At 44.9% G+C, this 23,763-nt stretch overlaps 1 protein-coding gene across 2 annotated transcripts in view; it reads left to right on the top strand.

Moving 5' to 3' along the window:
• Positions 1–322: 322 nt before the first annotated feature.
• The window catches only part of DIXDC1 (DIX domain containing 1), a 67,551-nt gene continuing 44,110 nt past the window's right edge, over positions 323–23,763 (top strand). The window contains exon 1 of one of the 2 annotated variants that reach the window (XM_074976715.1): positions 323–372. In XM_074976715.1, the coding sequence (XP_074832816.1) occupies positions 337–372 (36 nt within the window). In that variant the 5' untranslated portion in view covers positions 323–336. Of the gene's footprint in view, positions 373–7,153; positions 7,341–23,763 lie in introns of those variants that run through there. The other variant, XM_074976714.1, reaches the window with a different exon arrangement.

Here is a 23,763-nt window from a genome sequence, read left to right as displayed (position 1 = left end):
TACTCTAATCAAGACCATTCTGGAAGGACCCGCGACTTGGGGATCCTTGCAGAGTTCATAAATGCTTTGGATTTGCCTGGGAGGCAGAACAGTTTCTTCGTTTCCCATTTCATGAGTCCAGCCCCTCATAAATGTTTGCTGCAGGGACTGGAAAAAGAGGGCTGGTTTTCCCTAAAGCATAAGAAAAAGAATCTGTTTTCCTAAAGCGTTTGCTTTCTGTGCATACAATTGATTTTCTTCTTCACCTCAGGCTTCCAAGAGAAAGGTCTTCTGAGCCATTCCAACGTGTTTGGATCCAACTTTGTGGAGGCTGACATGGGACCACCTAGGAATGTGATGCCTAGTACTGCATCTCAGCACGCCGAGCCTTCGGTAAACTTCCAACGCTCTTTATTTTACCCAGGAAGAAATCCTCTCTGTTGGATGCCTGGGCAGCTAATCAGTGTAATGATTGGGCTCTACAGGGCTGTAAGTACTGTAGTAGGGGCTATGATGGTGCCAAATACTTTCAAATTCGGATCACTTGCCTTTATTTCCCCTTTTGTGACAATTCCCAGAATACCTCTGATTTGTTTTGTTCATTTTTATTGAACATAGAGGGAGTGGGAGCTGGTTGTTAGAGCAAGGCCACTAGAAGTTTGGGTTTGGATATTTTTTGTGTTTCTGCTACCGATGCATGGTGTACAATTCTTGTCACCCATAATGGAGAAAGATTAATTTAAAGTGGAATGAATGAAGAGAAGGGCTACTACTATGATCAAGGGAACGGAAGGTCTGTTTTGTGACAGGAAACTGAAAAATCTTGGCTTGTTTAGCTTAGGGGAAAAAAGGCTGAGAAGGGATATAATTGCTTTGTATAAATGCATTATGGGGTAAATACCAGGAAAGGGTGAGGGGCTCTTTATGCAAAAGGACAGAGTTGGCAAAAGAACAAATTTCAGTAAAGGGGCCATGAACAAATTCAGGATGGAAATTAGAAGATGGTTTCTGACTTTCAGGAGGTGAAGTTCTGAATGGCCTCCCAATAGGAGTTGTGTGGGCAAGCAACTAAATTAGTTTTAAGAGAGCTGGACAAATGTCAGAGTATCATCATGATGGTAGGATATGGGGCTCAGCAGCCCAGAGGCTCACACTTGGTTTATGCCTTAGGTTCCTAAAAGTTCTACCTTTAGACAGACACCTGCAGGGGTCAGGAGAGGATTTTCCCCCTGTGTAGTCTGTGTTTTTTAAATTTCCTTTCTCTGAAACCTCAGAAATGGCCAGGGCTGGAGATGGCATATAAGTCAGGGAGGACCAAGGATCTGAGGTGACACCAAGTATTTGTCTCACTTGTGCCTGTTGGTCCTTCCAGTGATACTTCTTTATATCCAGGAGCTGATGTGAGGAATAATTTGTTAATATTTGTTAGTGCTTTGAAATCCTTGTTTGCAGTATAGCTGTGGTTGTATTGTTTGAAGGATAATAGAGAGACACGGATGAGGTAATTCTTTTATTGGACCAACTTCTGTTGGTGAAAGACGAAACTTTCAAGTTACACAGAGCAGAAGAAGAGCTCTGTGCAGTTTAAAACTTGCTGCTTTCATTATCAGCGGTTACCCTAATAAATCATATTATCTCATCCACCCTGCCTCTCTGAAATCTTTAAATAGACAGAATAAGGGAAGGGCAAGGAGGTTTATTTCTTATTATTGTTATTATTATTATTTGTTAAACTTTTATCACATCTCAACAAGAGAAAATATAGAAGTAAAGGGGATTTAACATTTGCACAAGGGTTATATTGATACTGGCCACCAGAGGTCAATGTAACCAACAAATCTCTAGCATCCTATATGTCTGCTCTGAAGGTCATCTTTGGACAGACAAGGTGGGTACCTTTTGTTGGATCAGTTTCTGTTAGGCCCAGTCTACACCAGGAGGAAAAATAAATTTTAGATGCGTAAATCCAGTTATGAGAATTGCGTAGCTGGAACTGAGTTATCTAACATTGATTTTTACCACCAGACAATTTGAGGCAAAGTAGTTGGTTAACATTCCTGAAGTCATAGGACAAAAGAAGGGAACAAGGTGGGTTACTGATGGTTTTTGTAAAGCTGTACTGCACTCATCCCATTCTGCTAGATGTAGTACAAGCCTATAGGACGATTCAGTTCTTATCCTAAGAGGTTTACAATCTGAAAGATCAGTGATCCACAAAGGGTGGGAGCAGGGAGATACAACCATAGATACAGTATTTTCTGTATGCACTGAGAGCTGCTCTGTTTAAAATACCATTGTAAACAGATAAAGAGCCAACTATCGTCTGCTGCCTTCAGCCGTCATTACTTAGTTGATTTCTCCTTCCTGATATTCAGATTGTCACAGCTGGGTATTTTCGGGGTCAGAGCTCCAGTGAAGAAGTGAGTGTTTGACAGCGAAACAAGTTTATAGAATGGCAGCCACAGAACCTGCACTTTGCTCTAGAGGTGAAAGTAAGATGATGTACCCCAGTGTGTCACTCCAGTAACCGCTGACCAGGGTCCTCCACTGGAGGTGGAGAAGGATATGCTCCCAGCTGGGCTCCTGGAGCTCTCCTGCAAGCTATAGCACTAAGCAGCAGGCAGCCAAGAAGATGAAATGGGCTGGCTGGGGTGTGTTTTCCCCGCACTAGTCCAGGACTGCCCCAGCCCTAAGTCTGTTGCTGGGGCTGGTTAGGTAGGGTAGGAGGGCTGAACCAACCCCCTTCCATTCTTACCGATGGTGCTTGTTGCATGCTGTTCCCTGTCAGGAAGCTAGAGGATATGTACGGCATCCCTGCGTTCCTCTCCCTCCTGGCGCTGGCCAGGAGGGAGAAGAGGAGTGAGAGACGCATGCTGTGCACTTCTCTCTTGCTCTCTTACGGTGAGAGGAGGGGGAACAGGAAGCAACAAGCAGCATTGGTAAGAATGGAGGGGAGGCTTCAGCCCCTTCTGCCCTCCCTAAGGGGCATCCTTGTCCCCCAACACCCTTCCCTATTCACGCCAACCCTCTGCCCTGAGCCCCCACTCAGCTCCCAGCCTCCTTCCCTGATTCCTGCATGTCCCCACAAAGCCTCTGCCCTGAGTTCCTTCTTTCACCCTCCAACCTGATCCTGCACCCCGCGCATGCAACACGGTCTTCTCCATTGAACCACTCCTCACCTGCCTCAGTTCTGACTCCTGCACCCACCCACAAACCCTGCCCCCTGCCCTGGGGCTCCCCACTCCAACTCTGTCCTGAGCCCTTCTTCTCACCCCTCACCCATGATTTCTTCACCACCTCCACCTCCCTGCTCTAACAGGGATCTCTCCAGGTCCATTTGTTCATGCCAGGAAAATGCCCAGGTAGGCTTAACCATTCCTGGTAGGAGGCGGGAAAGATGCTACTTGGTTTATAGCTTGCAGTATTTTGCCAGCGTAACAAAATGCTGTTTCCTCAGACTGCACTGGACTGTGCTTTGCCTGCAAGTCACAGCCACCTTACCAACAGCAAGGCACTTCTCTTCCATAATTATCAGTGATTCTGCCACAAGCCTTCTAAAAGGGAGAACAGGGGCTCTGCTTTTGGTCACTCTGTGAAAACTACTGCTCACTCCATGAAACTGCAACTGTGCAACATCCAATCCGTTAGCAGTGTCAGCTGTCACTGTATGCTTTGTGTGGTGCAGTGTGCTGTGCCTGGTGTTCCATGCACACCCCGTCAGCATCAGTACTCACTCTAGGCCCTGGATGGCATACCATGCACAGTACGCTGTATGTAGCGGGCTAGTAGTTCCTTGCTTGCCCCTTATTTCAGGCCCCAGTTGTCATGTTTCCTGGTGCTGGTGCCATGTAGTACACACACAGAGACCTGGGATTGTTGTTAATACTCTAGATCAGTGTTCCTTAAACTATTTGACTATGTCTGCGCTACATTCCTCCTTGAAAAGAGGAATGGAAATGGGGGAAATCAAAAATGCCAATGAAGTGCTGATGTACAAATCTCATGCTTCATCTGCATAATCCGATGCAATCTATTTTTTTGAAGAGATTTTTTTCCAAAAAAAAGCAGTCTAGATGGGCTTCTTTTGGGGAAAAATCCTTTTCAAAACAACCCTTATTGCTGAAAAAAATGAGGTTTACAGGGTTCTTTCAGAAAAGAGGGTTTTTTTGAAAGAACCCCATCTACACTGCTTTTTTTTTTTTTTTTTGAAAAAATCTCTTCCAAAAAAGTGATCAAATGAGATTATGCAAATGAAGTGTGAGATTTGTAAATCAGCGCTTCATTTGCATTTCTTATTTCCCTCATTTGCATTCCTCTTTCAAAAGAGGAATGTTGTGTAAACAGCCTTTGAGACCATGAAACACCAAACAATAATATTTTTATGCAGAACTCCTACAAAATTTTTTTCAAAAAATTTGTCAGACCACAAAACAAACAAACAAACATCCATCAACATATACAGCAAAACCAGAAGGTGGAAATTTAATCAAGTATAAGAACAATGAAGAAGTGACATTGTATCTAGTTATCATCATAAAATGGTTATTTACTGTAAAACTTTGAACTGTTTTTCCAAACGCTCACTGCACACCTGCAAGTTGTTCACAGAACACTAGTGTTCCACAGAACATAGTTTAAGAAACACTGCTCTGGATGGTTTTATAGTCATCCCTGCTTCTGGAGAAGGTGAACCTGCATCCCAGACAAGCCGGAATAGTCTCTGCCATGATCTCATTCATGGGTTCTGTAGCTGAATGAAAGGCTACACTGTCTGTAATAACTTAATAGCAGAATTAACTCCCCAAAGCAGCTGGCAGCATTGCCATTTGCTGCCCAAATGTTTTCCAGTCTCTGGACTGTGGGCTGAAAGCACTAATAAAGGTGTTGCCTCATTATGTAATATTAATACAGAAAGCCACCCACCGAATGCTCCCGGGGAGCATGAAAAATGGAAAATTCTCATTGAACAAGGTGTGGCATCATCTGCACACTATATTTTTCAGATTAAATGCCCACATTTCCAAGCTTTTTAAAGGGACCCTCTTTTTGTGTTTTGTAAGTAAAAACAAAAAACAAACAAACAAATAAAAACCCTGAGTTGGAGACTGCCTGCCTTTCCTTAGGGATTCTGAACAGATAATATTTAATCTGCTATAAAATTCAAACTGGGTTGTAAAAAAAAAATCAAAGTCCACTAGAGACATCTGTCATCTCTTTATGCAGATGGATGCTTTGTACTTGTTTGCATTTCATTTTGCTTCTACAGTTCCGTCTCATGTTTTGTCTTATATTCAGTTCACGCACAGAGATGACCATAATAATAATGCTTAGACATCTGCTGCAAATATATATTTACAATATATAGCACTTTTTTAATTAAAAAGTGTATCATAAATAGGGCCTAGGTTCGAGATTAATAGCTCAGAGTGTGATTATAATGTCTTTTACAAAAGCTGAGAGCATTATTTCTCAGCTGAGGTCACATTTCTGTCCCGAGAGGATCTTTTATCTAGGTCTTGCTTGAAAATCTAAAGGTGCAATCTATTTTGTTTATTAAAAATGGTGATTTCATCTTAACTGAATTCACTTTGTTGGCCATTTTGTGTTCCAAAAGCAGGCAGAACAAATTTTAAAGATACATGAAGGATGGGTTCGGGTGCACACAAGCAATGTTGCCACTCCTCATGGTTTTATTGTGAGTCATATGACACTTGTAATTTTTCTTTAACTCCCATCGGTTGCAGTCATGTGATTACACAAGACTCCCACTGTTATTACGTTGTTTAAAATAGCATAGGTTTCTAGCAACTGTGAGGGCACAAATGCTGGAAAAGGTGAATCCTAGATAACCAGAAGACAAATGAAAAGAACCTGAAATGTATTTTTTTAAAATTGTATGAGTATTAAGCCATTCTCATGATCTGGGAGACTGATTCATTTTTGAAAGCTTGAGGTTGACAATGTTGGTGGATGACTGTATGTCTGAGTTTCTGTTTGCAGGCAATAATACATACTCTTGGATTCCCAACTTTGTCCTACCCATTTGTCTAGCAAAGCATAATATATCTGTGTATTGAATTCCACTCCAAAGCCTTCTGCATTTTAATATTTGGGCAGGAAATAATAGTGTGTTTTAAATGTTGTCTTGCTCAGAAATGCATGGCCAAAAGCATATGATGAAACCCTAAGGAGCAGCTTGAGTTTTACTGGGCAGTTTTGGGATCACTGCATGTCTTTGGAGAAAGAGCCGGGATCTGCTAATTTTCTGGCCACACTATAAGGCTCCACTTTTGCTCCCCCCCACCCCCCGAGCACCCAGGCATTTGACGAGGGGATGGGTTGAACTTTGTAAGTTGCTCATTAATCACTTGCCATTCCTGCAATGCCTGCCAGGCACTGGGTGAAAGTATAAAGGCCATCCTTTGCTGGAACAGCCCATGATTGTATGGATTTATCCCTAACTTCAGCTCCATCTGGGTGTCACTCAGTTGACAAGGAAGCTACCTTCTTTTTGGGATGTGCCCTTGAGGAGGATGATGATGATGGATTGAAGTCTGACGGATTGGCTAGACAAGGTTCCCTCTCATTTTTCTCTGGAGAGTTCCTTTGTGGTAAGCTATTTTTTGGAAGTTTCTTCCCTTTTGTCTTTCTCCTTAACCTACAGAACATAGAGCCCTTCTTTGGTGCTGTATAAATATAACTGCCTACAGGCTGGGTTGCAGCTTCCTGTCCCTGTACTAGAGCTGGGTTTGCAGAGCACTGCTTTTTCTCCAGGGCTTCGCAACAACACTGAAAACTGCAGCTAGCAGAGGGTTCAGACGGTCCTCTAACTTCTCTTTCTTAAGAAAGCAAAGACTCTGCTCTCAGCTCCCCTCCACGCTGCATGCTCCCCTTACTTTTCCCTGTACAGGGCTTTCTGCGTTTGGTGGGTTTGAAAGTCTCTTGTACCAGCAAGCGCCCTGTGAGACACAGGCGGAAAATAGGTTTCAGATGTGTGGTTCCCACCCCCTCCCTTTCTGGGCCTGCATCCTGTAAGCTGTTTCTATAGGAACAACCGTGTGACATCTCGCCTGCTACTCGTCAGTAGCTCACTCACGAGCATGCCCAGTACGAGCCTTGACTTTGGCTCAAGTGTCCTGTTTGCAGTAACGGGCTGCACATAAGAGACTATGAATAAGGTCCCCGATGAGCTCCAACTCTTTGTCTTTGGGAGGAGAAGAAGGAGTGGGGGATTGAGGCCTAATCTGGAGGATCTGCTCCGTGTACTCTGAGATCTTGGCTCTTTGGCGGGCTCATGAAGAATGCTTGCCTGTTTGGCCAAGGGGAATTTACTGGATATTCTGCAAGAGGGCTTCTCAGAGGTAAATGTGTGTCCCAGGTCTTCTGCTGTCCCTTACGGGGCAACCTAGCTTTCTGATCTGTAGCATCACTTATAAAGCTGTGTCCCTCCTAGTGCTATGCAGTACTAAAGGTAGAAATTGGAGACAGAAATTGTCTTGGAAAGGGAGGATAAAAAGCCTGGTGACAGAAGGACGTACTAGGTAGCCCAGCTGGCTTTGTGTTGATTAGCAATTGTTTTGAAGAATTTGTGGGTAATTAACAGTTGGTGGTTTCTGTGTGAAAAATGCTGCAGAAGCATTTACTCTGAGATCAGAAGGAAATGCGAAGTACAACAAGGTCAGGAGGGAACAGTTACCCTTTAGAACTGACTACCCCTCTCTTGTGCTCTGTAGGTCTCTGTATTTCAATTGCTGTCCGAAAGGGTGTAATTCTCTTTTAAGGGGATGCAGAATCATTGAGAGTGGCTGGCATGTTGTGGTCTGTGAAGTTTATTTTTCATCATGCTGTTTAGGTTAAGTAGCCAGGGATTGAAATTTAGCTTGTGCTGGAGGAAATGATCATTTTTAAAGTTCCTTGTTTTGATCACAGGGAGCCTGGTGAGTTTTGGTGAGACCTTACAAGAAATCACTGAGATGGAATTCCTGAGACTTCGTCAGGAAGTGGATAGTTTTATACCTCTGCTTCAGTGACACACTGAAAGTTGGTTCAAATTAAATTTGTCTATTAGTCATTTGCCTCACTAAAAATACCAAGATAGCCACTACTGGGCTGGTTCTGTGGGCAAAGTGTTCTGTAGCATATGGAAGGAGGGATTTTCCAGGTGTAGGATGAGAAGGAAGGAGAAAAGGGGCAGCATAGTGCTGCAGATATGGATTTCCTGCTGTTTCTTTCCTCACATAGTGGAAGGGATGGAATTGTGCTACATTTTATTCTGTCCTAGATGAGATAGCTTGTTTTGTTTGAGTTCAGTGCTTCTTCATCTACTCCAAGCCCCAGCACCAAATGACTTTTCTTTGTCACCAGCTTTCATGGAGTTGTGTGTATGGGGAGTGCAGCTGGGGTGGGTGTTCTGAAACTGCTCTGTATGAAGCCAGCCTGACTTGGGGGCTAGCATGCCTCCTCTGTCACACTGTCACCAGGGCAAGAAGCTTACATAGCGTCAACCGTCCTGTGTCTAACCTCAGAGCATTCAGCATCCCCTTCCACACAATGAGCTTCCTGTAGGAAGTCCATTCAGGCAGGGCTTCTGCAGAAGCCAGAGGGCCCTGCACCCCAACACTCCAGCCAGCAGAGACTTGACCAGCGCTGTAAAATTGAAAGCTTATTAATTGATAGGGACACAATGTAGAGCAGATCTTGTTAGCATAGAAAAGAAGAGCATTCCGTGAAGTCCACCCTGGGAAGTGGGGAGGGAGTCCAGAGCCAGGGCTCTGGCCCTCTCTCTGTTCCGGTAGCCACTCGAGACTGACCTGCTTGCAGCTACCTGGCCCCAAATACCCCCTTTGCTGTTCCGCCAGCCATTGTCCTGCTTCCTGAGCAAAAGATGTCATGTCACCTGGTTGTATCCCCTTCCAGGAAGTCAGGTTAGGTGCAGGCAGCTGAGCAGCCTCAAGTGCCTTGAGAGCCTCAGCAAAAGGCATACACCCAACTCCCATCACAATCTAGGCACTGGTGCAGTACGCAGGGAAACTGAGGTACACACAGTGTTGGTATAGGATAGTAAAACTCACATGCAGGATAACAAGGTGAATAAAACCCCAATTTGTCACACCATCATCAGCCACATCTACAATCCCATCTGGCCTTGGTAAGCCAGACAGCAACGAGGGAGACCAGAAGGGTCTGAGACTTCAGCTTCATGTCAGGCCACATTTATCTCTTTTAATAATCTCCTGTATTTTGAAATGCATCCTGCTCAACAGTATAAATACTGTTTCTCCTCATTACAGCATCCCTGTCTAGGGCTTTCTGCCTGGCCTGTACCCAAGGCCCATCCCTATATCAGACACATGCAGTTTTAGTATCATTCACTGGGCAGCGTGCCTTATCCTTCTCTGTGCCCTTGACCAGGGATGTCAGTCTGTTATAGCTCTGAGCTAGAGAGCTGGGTTTTTTAGAGAGCTGTAGAGAGTCCTGGTGGCAGCCAAGATGGGGGCCATTAAGTGAATGTTTTCCATGTGGGAGCAGAAATCCAATCTCTTTACAACATCTGCTCCCACTTAAACTATCTGGTATCAGCCAAAGGCTGCCAAGGTAGCTGTGGGGAAAAAATCACTTTCCACTTCCAGTTTGCTGGTATCACCTCTAGTATTCCTGATTTGGTCCAGTCATGGAGCACAGAAAGAAGGCTCGGGCCTCCCACCCCCTTAATCTCCTGCATGGCATCTAAGTGCTCTAGGCTAGCCATGCACTGCAAGTTAAAACTAAAGGCAAGTTCGTTCAGTGGGACAGTATCATTATGCCCATCTTACAGCATGTCAGTTGTATATCTGCAAATGGAACAATGAATCCTTATTCATCATCCTCTGCTTTAACTCACTGGACACACTCCCCCACTCTACTTCATTATACCTGTAAAGGGTTGTTTTAGACCCCCCCCCCATCTTTGAAACAGGCAGAGGTCATGGTGACGTAGGTCAATACAGCATGCTGATGTTGGGAGCGCTGGCAGAGAGAAGCCTCTCAGCACTGGGGTAAAGTAGAAAACCAGATCTTACCAAAGAACGTTTAGACCTGATTCACGCAATGAGCCAGTGGTGGTACTGAAAGAGCTCCTGAACCAGCCTAAGTGTGGTTGTGTCACTGGTTGCGTCTTTCTCCCAGGACCCATTGGTTGTTATTAGAATTACGTATCTTGCAGAATGTGGGCTCCATGTCCCAAGCTGTACATGGAAGATGAGCACATACACATAGTACGCACAGCTCACACGCACGCCGTTCACTAGTATGCACACAGATGCATGCAGGTCTCAGATGCATCCACATGACAGGCAGTGCTCCAGAGCAGAGCTTAAGGAGTCAATTTGCACCGTTAGTGTGTGGTTCACACTTGGGAATTTGTATGTAGACTATAAACTGAATTGGATGGATTCCCTTTGTTTCTATCTGTCCTTATCCATCCTGCTGACTAAGGACCAAGCTGATTTACCAAGAAGAGGGTATGAAACATGCCATTCTTGCTCTTTCTGCAGCTGGTGCCTGTTTTGCTTCACAGATCACCTACCAGAAGGTGCTTTCTCAGTGACTAACATAATCACTGCTTGCTGAGGGGCCATTCAAACTGCAATTTGGGGCTTTTTCCCTTCCTGTTTAAAGTGCCTGGTCCAAAAGAGGCTGCAAGTATGTCATCTGGACACATCTGAAGCAAAGTGGTTTTTGTTTAATGTTGAAATGCAGAAAGCTCTCCCATGGGCATCATACATCTCCTGTTCCTTTTTCATTAATGGAATAGTCTGTGATGAAGATGCATCCCTCCTGTTTGTAAAGGCCGCTTTTGCTGCTCTGAGGCAGCTAAATAATTCAGACCCACAGCTGGACATCAGCATGGGAATGCACGGTGGCTAAAAGTGGCAGGTTGTAACATAGATAACCCTGGAAGAGGATCTACTTTGTGATGATGCACTGCAGTCTTTGTGATCTCAGTTTAGCACCTCTCGCTGAAGAAATGCACTTTATTTCGGACATTAGCTCAGACCTGTCTGTCATTTGAGACTGATGGGGAATTCAGAGCTTCAGTAAATGTGTCAGAAAATGCCCTGACACCTCCAAGCAGTTAGTGTTATTGAAGTTCAACAATTATTCCCCTTCTGTGCTTTCCTTTGGAAGCTGGAGGATCATTTCCTTCGACAGACTCAGTAGGTGGCTGTCTGTGAGCAATGTGTTGCTTAAAGTGGCTGCTTGTTTGTTCCAGGCTAATATTTGAAGAGCACCCATGGTCTTTGCATAGGGCTGGCTCCTCCTTGGAATATGAAATATTGAGGACTCTTCAAGGAACACAGTGTGAATCCTTTCTGAATCAGAGTGTCGTTGCCCGAAAGCAGTAAAGAGCCCCAGAATTGCCACTTATTTGTGGGAAATAATAATAGTCCCTGTCCTGCGGGGTTTTAACTGGTTTCTGTGATTGGAACTGCCTGGCTTTTGTGCACATACAGTCTGTCTTATTGCAGTAACAGGGTTTGTTATGTCTGTCTTTATATGCAGGTTCTTAAATAGTTGCCATCTCTGTGAGAGCCAGGTGCCAGTGAAAGGGTCTGTCTGTCTGCCTGTCTATCTATCTATGTTTGGTTAGTGTACTTCTCTGGCATTGCAGAGCCTCTTGGTCAACGTGATTCTCTGCTGTTACGCTCCTCCTGGTCCGGCATTTTTGATCCATGATGTGTCGAAACATCCTTCTCAACTGTTGAGCCCTTAGCATGAAGAATCAGCCCCAGGTATCCCTTTGTACTAGGATTCAACAAGGAAAGCTGTTCTTTACTTTTTCCTGTCTTCCAGCCTGTAGTAACTCAGATTGTTAGCATTGCGCCTATCACTGTATGCTGGCTATGGGATTGGGACTCTATGCAGTGGCTTGACTGATGTTGTATTCCAAGGACTAGGCTACAAATATGACTGCTTCGAGGCTTTGATATTTTCCACGTAGTGGGCTTGATTCTGGTCTCTCAACAGTTTTATTCCAGTGTAACTTTATTGACTTTGTAATTCCTGTAAATGGAGAATCGAGTTCAAGGTGGTTGAGGCTTGTTCAGTTCAAGAGTGACATGGAGATAAAAGAACTACTAGTGCCACATGGCCCTGGTGGGTTGCCCATCCATGCTGTGAGATGCCAGGCAGCTGCTGCTTGGTAATTCTGCTATACCACAAGTACAGGGCATCAGAAAACACGGCCGAGGTATGCCACATGCTGATGTACGTTGACAGATTCTTTTGAACCAACTAAAGTGTTGCAATCCTTCAGTGCCTGACCAAGTAGGGTTTCTCATCTCTTGGACAGAAGCCCCCATGCCTGCCTAGCAGCAAGGCCATTAACAGAGGAAAGATGCCTTGTAGTTAAGGTACAGGATTAGGAGCTAAGATTCTGTTCCCAGTTGTGATGGACTCACTGAGGCTACATCTACACTACAGAGATCTTTCGAAAGAAACCCTTCCAGAAGATCTCTTCCGACAGAACTTCTTTTGAAAGAGCACATCCACGCACAGAAAACCAGATCAAAATAGCGATCTGCTCTTTCGAAAGAGAGCGTCCACACAGCCCCTGCTCTTTCGAAAGAACAGGCAGGAATTGAAAAATCAGGTGCCAGGAGGACTGCTCTTTCAAAAGAAAGGCCCTGAAGAGCATCTACACGTTTTCTTTTGAAAGAAGCTTTTGAAAAAAGGTGCTTTTCCTGAAACGGGAGTGGAAGGGTGCTTTCGAAAGGAGTGCCTCATTATTTTGGTTTACTTTCGAAGGAAAGCTTTTTGTGTGTGGACGCACCCTGGGACCTTTCAAAAGTGCTTGACTGAGAAAGGTAAAAATTGACATCCCCACTTTGCAAATGGGAAACTGAGCAGAAAGAAGCAAAGTCACTTACCCAATTTACAGTGAGTCACTGGCTAGGAATAAAAGCTTGGTCTCCTGACCCCCAGTCCAGTGTCCTATATGCTAGATCATGCTTCCTCCTGGACTACTTCCTACTGCTTGGAGGATACGAGTCTTTGTCTAGACATAACATCACCAGCAGCACTGTTCAGCCACACTGTGCCCGATCTTTTCACAGGGACATAAAGCTCCTGACTTCTTCTCCCGTACCTTGTGTGCAGAGCGGGCCACTGTCTAACCCTGAATGTAAAGGGATGATGTTTCTATTCTTTCTTGAAGAATTGGACAATGTTTCACCCAGCTTTGGTCTGACAGACTTTAAACTGGTCTTTGATTTGTTTGAATTGGTGCAGTGGAACCATTTGAGATTCTGGGAGAAAGAGCATCTACTCCAAGGCATTGGCAGCAACCATTTGGTGATCTCTGACTGTTAAGGCAAAGCCTGTTACATGTGGGCTTGCATGGAAACTATGTTTATTGAAAGAAAAAAAGGCTTTGAAAAACCAGCTTGGAGAGGAGGCAATGGCACTAAAACACTCTCTTCAAGGTGCCAGAAACTATTTTTGAGGCAACAGCAAGGCTCGGGAAGTGAGTGACGTGTTGTGTGGTGAGTTCAGCAGTCAATTTAAAATGGAAAAAACTGCTGGCATCTTGCCTTTTAGTGACTTTCCTTCTTGTTAAACTTCAGAGGTAATTATATCCTGCAGAAGTGCTCAGGCGTATTTAACCAGCTGGGTGCCCACTGTAGATTTACAGGCATACTGCCAGGCATAGAGCTGCCTATCTACGGGTGGAGGGTGTGATCAGCATTTCCAGGGCCCTTAAAAGCAGTCTGAGGAGCTAAAAGTATGTTCATAGGAAAATAACAATCATGGGGAGAACATCTGCCTGTTGGCTTATGGAAGTGACAAAGCTCTAAGTTGGAGAAAGGAGGATCAGGTGCCACATTCAAAAACAGATCAACCCTGGGCAGGAATGGAATGAGATTTCTGATATGATAGCTAGCATGTGTCTGGTTACAGTCTTTTACCACGTGTTGGGAAGACAAATATTTGGGCAGAGTCAAAGGAAGATAGAGCTTACATTGAAGGAAATAAGGCAATTCACAGGGACATTTCTCTTACTTGTCTCCTGAAACACTTTAAACATCTGTTAGTCAACAGTGATAAAAATGATTGATGCTCAGATGTTTGTTACAGAGAATTCTTCATTGTAGTCTTCTCACCTTGTCTTGGTTTTAGCTTAAGGGGAGTTATTGTTACCTTTCCACAAACTAACTGAATGAAGTTCCCATCAGTAGAGTGTGAATGATGGTGTTGGCTTCTGTGTCATGTGTGATTAAAAAATAGTTGTAGTACATGTGGTCAAGGAGTTCAGTGGGTTACAGTGAATATTATGGATGAGAGGAGCTATGCTTCACCCTTCCCTTATTTCCGAATTACTTAAACTGTATGCCTAATTACACTCCCAATTGCTCCACAAAACTTTTGTCATTTGGGGTGCTTAACCCTTGCCCCCGCTACCTCATGAATGACAAAGCACAGAGCGCTCTCCTGCCGACAAAGTGAAACCTGCTCGTTGGCGGGTGGAAGCATGTTAGCGTTCATCCAAGATGATTTTTAGTGATAGCGCCATGTCGACATATCCTTATCACTAACAGCTCTGTAGACATTCCCGTAGTGCCTGTTTTCCCCCCTCTCTGTTTCGTAGTTGAATAAAGCAGCTTGTTCCCAGCTGGCAGTACTGTAACTAGATATTTCTGACTCCAGCACCTTTTTCCATATTGGTCCCAAAGTGCATCACTGACTGCAGAAAATCTCTTCATGCGTATGCATATGTAGGGATCACGTCACCCACCACAGAAAGGAAATAATCTCTGGGGTGGAATAGGACAGCTATTTAAAACATGGCTGTGCAAGAGTTCAGGAGAGGAAGTGAAGAATTAAAACTGTAGGGGAGATATAGGGAGGCAGCATATGAATACTTGAGGTGGAAATTGTTTAGGACAGCAGTATTAAACCAAAAAAAAAAGCAGGGGAGGGGGGTTTGTAATAAATGATGACAAGTGTTCAGGACTTCAGATTTATATCAGAAGGGAAAAATGGCACATCCAACGGTATATACTAGCTCTCAGTCTCCTAAAGAATCAGAGCTGAGGTGGGTAGTTGAGGCTTAAGAGAAGGCCCAAGTTCATTTGATGCACTGTGGTGTCAAAGTGGTTAAACTGTGAATCTGACAGCCCGCTCTCTCCTGGCTTCCAGCTACTTCATCTCTCCTTGGAAACCGACTAAAATGTAAGGGAAATATTCCAGCTATTTTTAAGCTTACAGAACCTGTTGCTAAGCACTGTACTGTCAGCTCAAGGTGTGGTTATCCCTGTAGTGGCAGTAGTCTCCAAATGAAGGAAATGCAGACATCAAGGAGAGGGTCTTTTGGCCTCAGCACACTGCTCCTGAGTTTCTGTTTCTCATCTCCTGTTCTACATATACTGGGTGTGGGAGGAAAGTGGGTGTGGGTATGGATTGTCATGCAGCCTGCCTAGCCCTTATGTAAGTCACAGGAGCCTCAGGGCTCCAACTTAAATGCTCTGCTCACAACCCCAGAGTGCGCTACATTGCATTCATCCCACACATCTTTTCTCTGGCAGATCCTTGCACCAGAGCTTTTGAGGGGAAGGTTGGTATGAAGCTATTTTTCCACCTCTGGTTCAAGTGGGACCTCATACACTGGGGGTAATTCCCTGGGGGTCAACTGCATTGCTGTGCAGCCTGTTTGTTTCTAAAGCACTGTAAAGGGACCACACAGCTGAACCAAGAATTGGGCCCACCCTCTTCGGGGTTTCACACTGCTCAGGCCCAGATTACAAGCTTCTTGGCAACCTGTGCAATATGGAAACTGGGGGCTTCCCCTTTGTTTAAAGCACCCAACCCTTACATACCCCATCCCAGAATGCCTACATCACCCTACATTGAGAACTTGGAATGCCCTATTCTTGCCTTCCCACACACAGACATTTTGTATGCCCCCAATGTACCCCAACAACCTTCTAAAGAGACTCCACTTATCCTGCTATCATAGCAGCTCTTATATACATTCAACTCACCAGAGCCCCGCTGTCCATAACCCTCAGTTTCCTCAACTCAACCTCACCACTCCCCAAGAACCCCCATTGATCCACAACACCTCGACTCTCTAACCTCACCTCCATAGCCTACCAGCAGCTCAGTTCCAGCTCCTCACTCTTGAGCACTCATAAGCATTCTCATGGCTCAGCGCACTGCTCCCATCCTGGCCTAGGATGGCTCCCCCTGATCCCAGCAGCTCAGCTCTTCTCACTCCCCTCACAAGACCTATGCTCACAAGGCCCCATCAAGATGGAAGGACAGTTGAGTCAAATTTGTGTGAGTTGCTGCACCACTCAGGTTTTCTTCTGTGTGGTCAGGAAACACCCCCTTCTTGAGATAGAGCCCTCTGCAAGTGCACCCAGTTCTCATTGAGTAATGTGGGCCTGAGTGTACCATAATAAAACAGTGGCTATAATTCCAATTACTCTTTCATGGCTGTAGAAATAATATTTCTGAAAATAACACATTTGAAAATTTGCCAACAGTCTCAGCAGTGCTGGTTCCCTTGGCTGGACCTAGCACTGCTAAGAATTGAGTCGATGTGAACAGAAGAAAGAGTGTGGCATTTGCACCATCATTAAAAAGTTCGTGTGGACTTAAGAAGCTCTGAGTGGCAGAAAGGTGTTAAAATTTACTTTCAGGCATGCTTTGCTGATCCAAACATGAAAGACCCCACGTGGTGAATTCTGAGCACTCGAGAGGTTGAATGAAGAAGATTATTAACTAGTGCCTTTGTGTGTTACATGCTGCCATGTGGGAGAGGGCCCTTGGATGTGAAACAGTTTTGCTGGTATCATGCTGGCCCTGCCCCTTCTGTGGGCTGGAGTCTGGTTTTCTTGTGGAAAATAGGGCGCGTAGCCTCTCCACAATCCAAGATTTCCGTTATTAAAAGGGACCTTGGTGATGGCTGAAAGAAAGGGGAGGATGGGAAAATCTTCAAGAGAAATTGACACGAACAAATGCTATGTCCAGGGGTTGGGAGCTCTGGTAATTCTTGACTTTGTCTTTTAGCTCATCATTTTATCCTTCACTTACCTTTTGGAGCTTGAGTTGGCACTTGAAGCTCTGCCAACAAGCTGAGGGTAAACCAAACAATCGTCACAGGCCAGTAACTTAGTTCCCTCCCTGGAGCAAATAGCAGCCTAGCTGGGGTTCTGATGGTAGTTGTCATTCCCACCCAGCCATTATTGCCCAGACTTGAGCAAGTGATTTCAGAAGTAAATATTCCAGTTGCTATATACTTGGAGCCTGATCTGGTGTTCTGCCAAACTAGGAGCTTTAAACGCAGGGTTAGTGATGTTCTTGTGTGAGATCTGTATTTAGAAAGGCGAGTTTAGACAGCTGGGTTTAGAACTCTACTTAGTCAATTACACCCAACCTTACCACACTCAGCTGACAGGAACATCCCTGCAACAATTTGAGAGGTCTAGTCAATGGCTTTGTACAGCTCTGGGCAAATTGAGTCTAAGTCTTTGGGCCGAATTCTGTTGCTCATGGCACTGCACCCTCAATAATTTCAGAGGTGCAGCAAGGTACAAAAGAGGGTAGAAGAGGACCCCGTGTTTTTAAATCCTAACTAAATTGAGGGCCACCAGAGGAGATTAATTTACTGATCTGAAGCAACAGATTAGCCAGAGACCATAAAAATTGAAAAAGCAGGCATGAAAATCCTGCTCAGTATGCCCAGAGTTCTGGGTTCCAGCAAGAAAAAGAGAGAGAGCCAAAACTAGTTCCGCATTCAGGTTTATTTCTTCTCCTGCACTTGTCATTTTCTTTCATCAAGTTGTTCCTGAAAGTAGAGTTCTGTAAGTTCTTAGACCTAATCCTTCTAAATCACCCCTCTTTGGAAACTATTATCCGAGGCATCCTTCAGTCTGCGTAGACTATGGATCGCGCCCTTTGTAACTCCATTTAAGATCGTCATTTGCAGCGTTGACTGTGACTGTGGAGGTCCACATGAGAGTGACAGTCCTTGCTACATCTGCTGCATATGTAGTGGGTGTCTGGCAGGGCCTTGCTGTCCTTTCTACGGGCTCGCTTCTCCTCTGCCAGCAGTCTGATCTTCATCTTGCCCTTCTGAAGGCCCTTGTGTAGTTTCTGCTTCCAGCTGCTGCGGTCGTCTGCCAGCTGTTCCCAAGTATCTGGGTCGATGTCTACCTCCTTGAGGTCCCTCTTACAGACGTCTTTGTAGCGCAGTCGGGGGCATCCATCTTTTGCAAGAGGCTAGCTCGCCATACGGGATGTCTTTTGGGATCCTTCCATGATTCATCCTGTGGATGTGGTCAAGCCAGCGGAGCCGCTGCTGCCTGAGGAGGGTATGCATGGTCGGAATTCCAGCTTGCTCGAGGACGGCATTGTTAGGCGCTCTGTCCTTCCATGATATCTCAAGAATGTGCCTGAGGCAGCGCAAGTGGAAGACATTCAGCCTCTTTTCCTGGCGGGCGTACAAGGTCCAAGACTCGCTGCCATAGAGGAGGGTGCTGAGGATGCAGGCTCTGCAGACTTGCGTTTTGGTGTGAGTGTACAGCTTGTTGTTCCTCACTCTCTTCCTAAGTCTGAACAGAGTTATGGCTGCTTTTCCGATCCTCCTGTTCAGCTCAGTCTCCAGTGACAGGGTATCAGTGATGGTGGACCCGAGGTAAATAAACTCGTGGACGACCTCTTGCGTGTAATTGTCAATGCTGATTGACGGAGGTTCAGCAATGTCCTGACCAAGTACGTTTGTCTTCTCTAGGCTGATTGTAAGCCCGAAGTCCTTGCATGCTTTGGAGAACTGATCCAGCAGTTTTTGAAGCTGGCCTTCTATGCATGTCACTGTAGCAGTGTCATCTGTGAACAGCATGTCTCCAATGAGCACTTCCTGCACCTTAGACTTAGAGTTCAGCCTTGCAAGATTAAACAGTTTCCCGTCAGATCTTGTGTGCAAAAAGATGCACTCTGGAAATAGTGTGATACAAGGGGTTGGCTGGATTGCTTCTTCCAACTTATTGGGTCTTCCAAACGAGGCTACAACTTACATGCGAAACAGTTTTTTCAACCCTGGCTAGAATTTCAGCAGGACCTGCGGATGATATTTCTGTCCATATCTCAGCAAGTACTGAAAAACACTTCTCCAAATACTCTCGAATTTTTAAAATGCCTACATTCAATTTCAAGTATGGGTGCATGTTTAAGTAATCGTTTTTTATTCTGATTTGATTTGCACACACCCTCCGCCAGATGCTGTGTCAAGATTTTTCACGCACCTGCGTCTCTTACAGCTGATGCACTATCCATGCCTCCTAGTCTGTGCAAGGTTGCACTTCTGCTTCCTTTCCAGACAATGCAGCCATGGGTGAGGAATTCTGTGTGATTGGGACAGGCCTTTTACTATATAAGGAAGAATTTACACTGTCCCAAAAGTTGTTTTGAAAGAAACTGAATGGCAGGATTTGAAGTGAACATTTTATGAATGAACTGCTTTGGCTTAACATAACCTGACATGGGTATTCTGCACTCACTCAGGGCCACAGTCATGCCTATGTGGGTTTCATGCAGGCCAGTTCCAGGCTGGCCCCATGTATTTGGTAGCCTGAATCATCCCCTGGCATCTCTGTCCAGGAATACTACTTTATGCTGGTCTAGAGGGTACTGTATGGAGTTTTATTTGCTTTTATCTTCTTCTACAAAGATCTAATCAAAACAAACCAACAGAACTCAAAGTAGAAGAGCTTGGGTTGAGAGATTACAGAGATCATCTAATTAAGATAATGTCAGAGAGCTTAGAAACCATGCAAGGCCTTAAACACCTTATGTCCCTTTGCAATTAGGCTAGCATCTGAGCTTCATTGCTGCAGACACTTGGTTCGGGGTTCTGAACATGCAGGACCCTGAATGCCTTTGATATTGAAACCAGCCCCACAGCAGGAGGACAGTGGGCCCAGGATGCTTCTCATAGATCTTGCTAAACTTGATCTGTGAGTAATGTCCATAAGACTGCAAGACCTGTTACCATCCTAAATTGAATCCTCAAGCCCAGCCCTGGGGAGAGAATCAGATACTTGTGACCTTTCCTGGTAGGAAATGAATTTGGAGATAAGGGTGAAACAGCTCTTTCCAGAAGCAGATGGATCTGGCAGTGAGAGTCTTAAAAGGGGCAAAGGGGTAAAATAAAGCCACAATAACCTGCCTTTAAAGCATGATGTTTTGTTTACTGACAAGCCAGTATGGCTGACTTCTCAGTGATGAGAGAGGAGAGGGAATTGAGACCTAAGTAGCAGATGGCAGGTTGCACTGGGCTGAGGAGAATAGTGAGAGCAACTCAGATGCTCAGGGCAGATGTCACACTAAAAATGCTTGTTATTTCTGTTTTCTCTCACCTTGGGAAAGGGGCAAACCAGCCGGTAAGTGCCAGGTAAAACCTAAATCTCTACAAGCCTGATATAACTTACGTACTTCATTTAGAGATGAATGTGGGAGTAGCAGGAGGAGAATATTAACACTGCTGATGCTCTTATACTTTCTTTCTTTCCGCCTGTGGGCTGAGCCATTGTGCTATCGGGAAGACATGGTCGTGGATGGCCAGCAGGCTGGGAGCTCCTGGCTCCTCTTGCCCTTGCTGTCTGTCTGGTCCTTGTGTAGAAGAAAAGCTGTGAGCTGCTGCTTTAGCACCAATTTCCATATTATCTGCAGTTTTCCAGTCTAGAATTACATATGAACTTTTACTATCATGACATGTACTTTCCCCTTCTATAGTACCTTCCTTTCCAGGATGCCCAAACATTTTGGTATGGTGGAGATTGATATCCCTGTTTTATAGACAGGGAAAATGAAATGGGCAGGGAGTAAGTGACGTGCCCAAACCACATATCATTTCCGTAACAGGGAATAGAACCCTAGAATCCCGATTCCACAAACAAACATACTCTGTCTCTCTCAGATCTCTAAATATTAACACATGAAGGGGCATGTGGGTTTTCAGACTATGTCTGCATGACAGCCTAAACTCAAAATAAACTGCACAAATAAGTTCATTTTGAGTCAGTTTTGAGATAGGCTCTTCGGGTAAGTGGCGCTGTCTAAATGGTGCCACATGTCAAAGTAAAGTGCTTTTTCAAGGCATCTTGTGCTCCTCCTGCAATGATGTGTACATGGATGCCAGAATAACATGCCCATTATTTTGAAAAATATTTCAAAATGGTGGGTGCATTGCATAGATGCAGGGCAGCTATTTTAGGATACCAGAGTATCCCAAAAAAACTCCTGCTATGTAGACATAGCCTGAGAGAGCCGCCTACCTTTGTAAGTTTAAGATCCAGAAAGAAAATAACACGTCTGCTGTGAGTTCTCCCTCACATGCCTTAGGTATTCCCATCAATTCTTTCTAACTTATCTACTCTTTACCTTCCTCTCCTTCCTTGACACTGGTGATAAGCATTGTCAATGGGATATCATCTTTGACTTCTTGTGTTTGCTTGCCCTAAACGTGCAACTTACATCCACCTCTTTATCAGCTTCTCATAAAGCAATCTCTGCACCTTCTTCCACACTGCTACTGTAACTTGGAATACCCTCCCTGAAGCAACCTGCAAGGCTGCTCTACTGTCAGATTTCTCTTCCTGACATACTTCTGCTGTGACACTCCCAAAATATATCCTGTTAATGAGAGCTGGAGGGGCAGTTGGGGCTAGCAGACTTTTGCTTCATCTTTTTATAATGAAAAAAGAAGTATGTCGATATATTTAGTTGTATTCTGCTCTAGTCATCCTTTGTATATCACTTATCCTCTTAAATTTTAAAGACCGTGTCTTCCTGTGTGCCTAGTATTATGGGTTCCCAGTCCTCCCTGCAGTCTCTGGACTAGTGATGGGCAACCAAGGCTAGTGTGTGGGCCATGTGATTGTTCTCCATCTCAGTAGGCTGCAGGATTGCTGTAACCAGGATGGTCTCCTGGAAATTTTGTAAAATGCGATTGTGTACCTAGAATTTGCAGGGTGTCCGACTGAACTGCAGCAGCGCTTGGATTGGATGCAGAAGGAGCACGCAGCATTCACAGTCGATGTTGTGTGCAATCAGCATGCATCTCACTTCATGTACGTTTGCTTTACGTGCCTGTCACTTTAGTAATATTGAAAGGAAGAAAAGCTACATGGACGAAAACTAGCATAATCTGGCAACCATTTGCGTGGGCAATGGAAAACAAAATGTCCTGTAGGCCATACATAGAACCCCAATAGGCCACGTGCAGTCCATGGGCCACAGCTTGACCACCATTGCTCGAGATGCTTCTGCAACATAAATATTAGAAAACACTAATTTATGGTAAGTACCTTCAGTACCCAAGAGGAGGTGCAAATATTGGCGGAGGGGGGTGTTTATTGCACTGAAAAATTGTTATAGCTCGCTGTTATTGGAAGCAAAATTGTTCCTCTGGTGAGCAGTCTTGAGCCCTGTGAAAGCTGTTGCATCTTCAATTGGGTGTGAGCCACTTCTTCAGTCCCAGATACTTTGTAATTAAAATAGCAAAAATATGCATAGAAATATTGTACAGTCATGATCCTGCCCCATCAATGCTGTGCTCCGTGGAGAACTCTGAGACTTTTTAGCTCTGAGTCACCTGCAGAAGTAGCTACAACAACAGATGGCCCCAGGGTCTGTCCTTCAAACTGACCCTGTCCTGAAAGATCTTTCAGGGACAGCCATAGTGATCTGAATGTCAGATGGAAAAAGCTGCATGGGAGCTCCATCAGTGTTGACCCCAAGTAGCTCCAGGTGAGGAAGTTACTTTCCCACTCACAGAGCTCAGGTAAAGCAGGCTCCCTTTTGGAACACAAAGCTGTGTTAATTTAAAATAGGATTAATCTTAACACTTTGGCAATCCGCATAATCTGTGCTCAGTATAGTAAATCTTTGGGTTGAGGGAGATGTATTATTCCTATAAAAAATCCTCATTCTGAGAGAAATTCGAACTGAGAGGCAGGGCCAGAATCTATTCCTGCCTCACAGAACCCAGAATACGGTTTGACCAATGCTTAGATTAAGCAACTTGTCGGGGCGGAGGTTGGGCAAGGAATTGGACAGTAGCTGGTTCAAGGGAGAGTTGTTCAGCAGAAGAAGGCTGGGATGGTTTGCTTAGATACTAGCTGTTACCTCTCAGAACAGCCTGGGATGCAGCCATAAGCTGGACCTGATTATAAAACAGCAAGGGGGAGCTACAGGGATTTATTAAATCCTGTGCTGTTTGGAAGCATCTGTAGCTAGCAGGAGCTAGCAGTGTAATGGTGTCACAGGAGCCAGTGTGATAGACCCTTTGGGGGCTTCCTCCTCAACTCAGGACAAAGGTTCACAGGTTAGGGTCTGAGCAGCTGTCAGGGCTATGGGCCTGTGCTGGTGGAGAAGAAAATGGGCTTCTAGTGGAGGCCCAGGACCCTTCTTTCTGCCTCCTTTGCCAGACCTGGAACTTCTTTCCTTGTCCCTGGCCTGGACTCTTCTCTGTGTTTGTTGTTCTCCCATCCCTAAGGCACCTTGTTTGTTTATTAGTATTGCAGTTGCAAATACAGAGTTCTGGCCAGGATCGGGCCCCCTTTGTGATAGGTGTCACACAAACACAGAGTAAAAGATTACCTCTTACCCAGCATTCTTACAGTCTGATAAAGATAGGACAACACAAATGGATGTAACAAGCCCAAGATGTGGGGAAGGGTGGATGATGGAAACAGTAATGATTGCTGTTGTGTTTTCCAGCTTCTGTTTCTCTCACCAGCT

The sequence above is a fragment of the Carettochelys insculpta genome, chromosome 25 (assembly GCF_033958435.1).
Source record: "Carettochelys insculpta isolate YL-2023 chromosome 25, ASM3395843v1, whole genome shotgun sequence".
NCBI lineage: Eukaryota > Metazoa > Chordata > Testudines > Carettochelyidae > Carettochelys > Carettochelys insculpta.
Note: the sequence above shows the minus strand (reverse complement) of the source record. Positions and strands in the feature narration are given on the sequence as shown.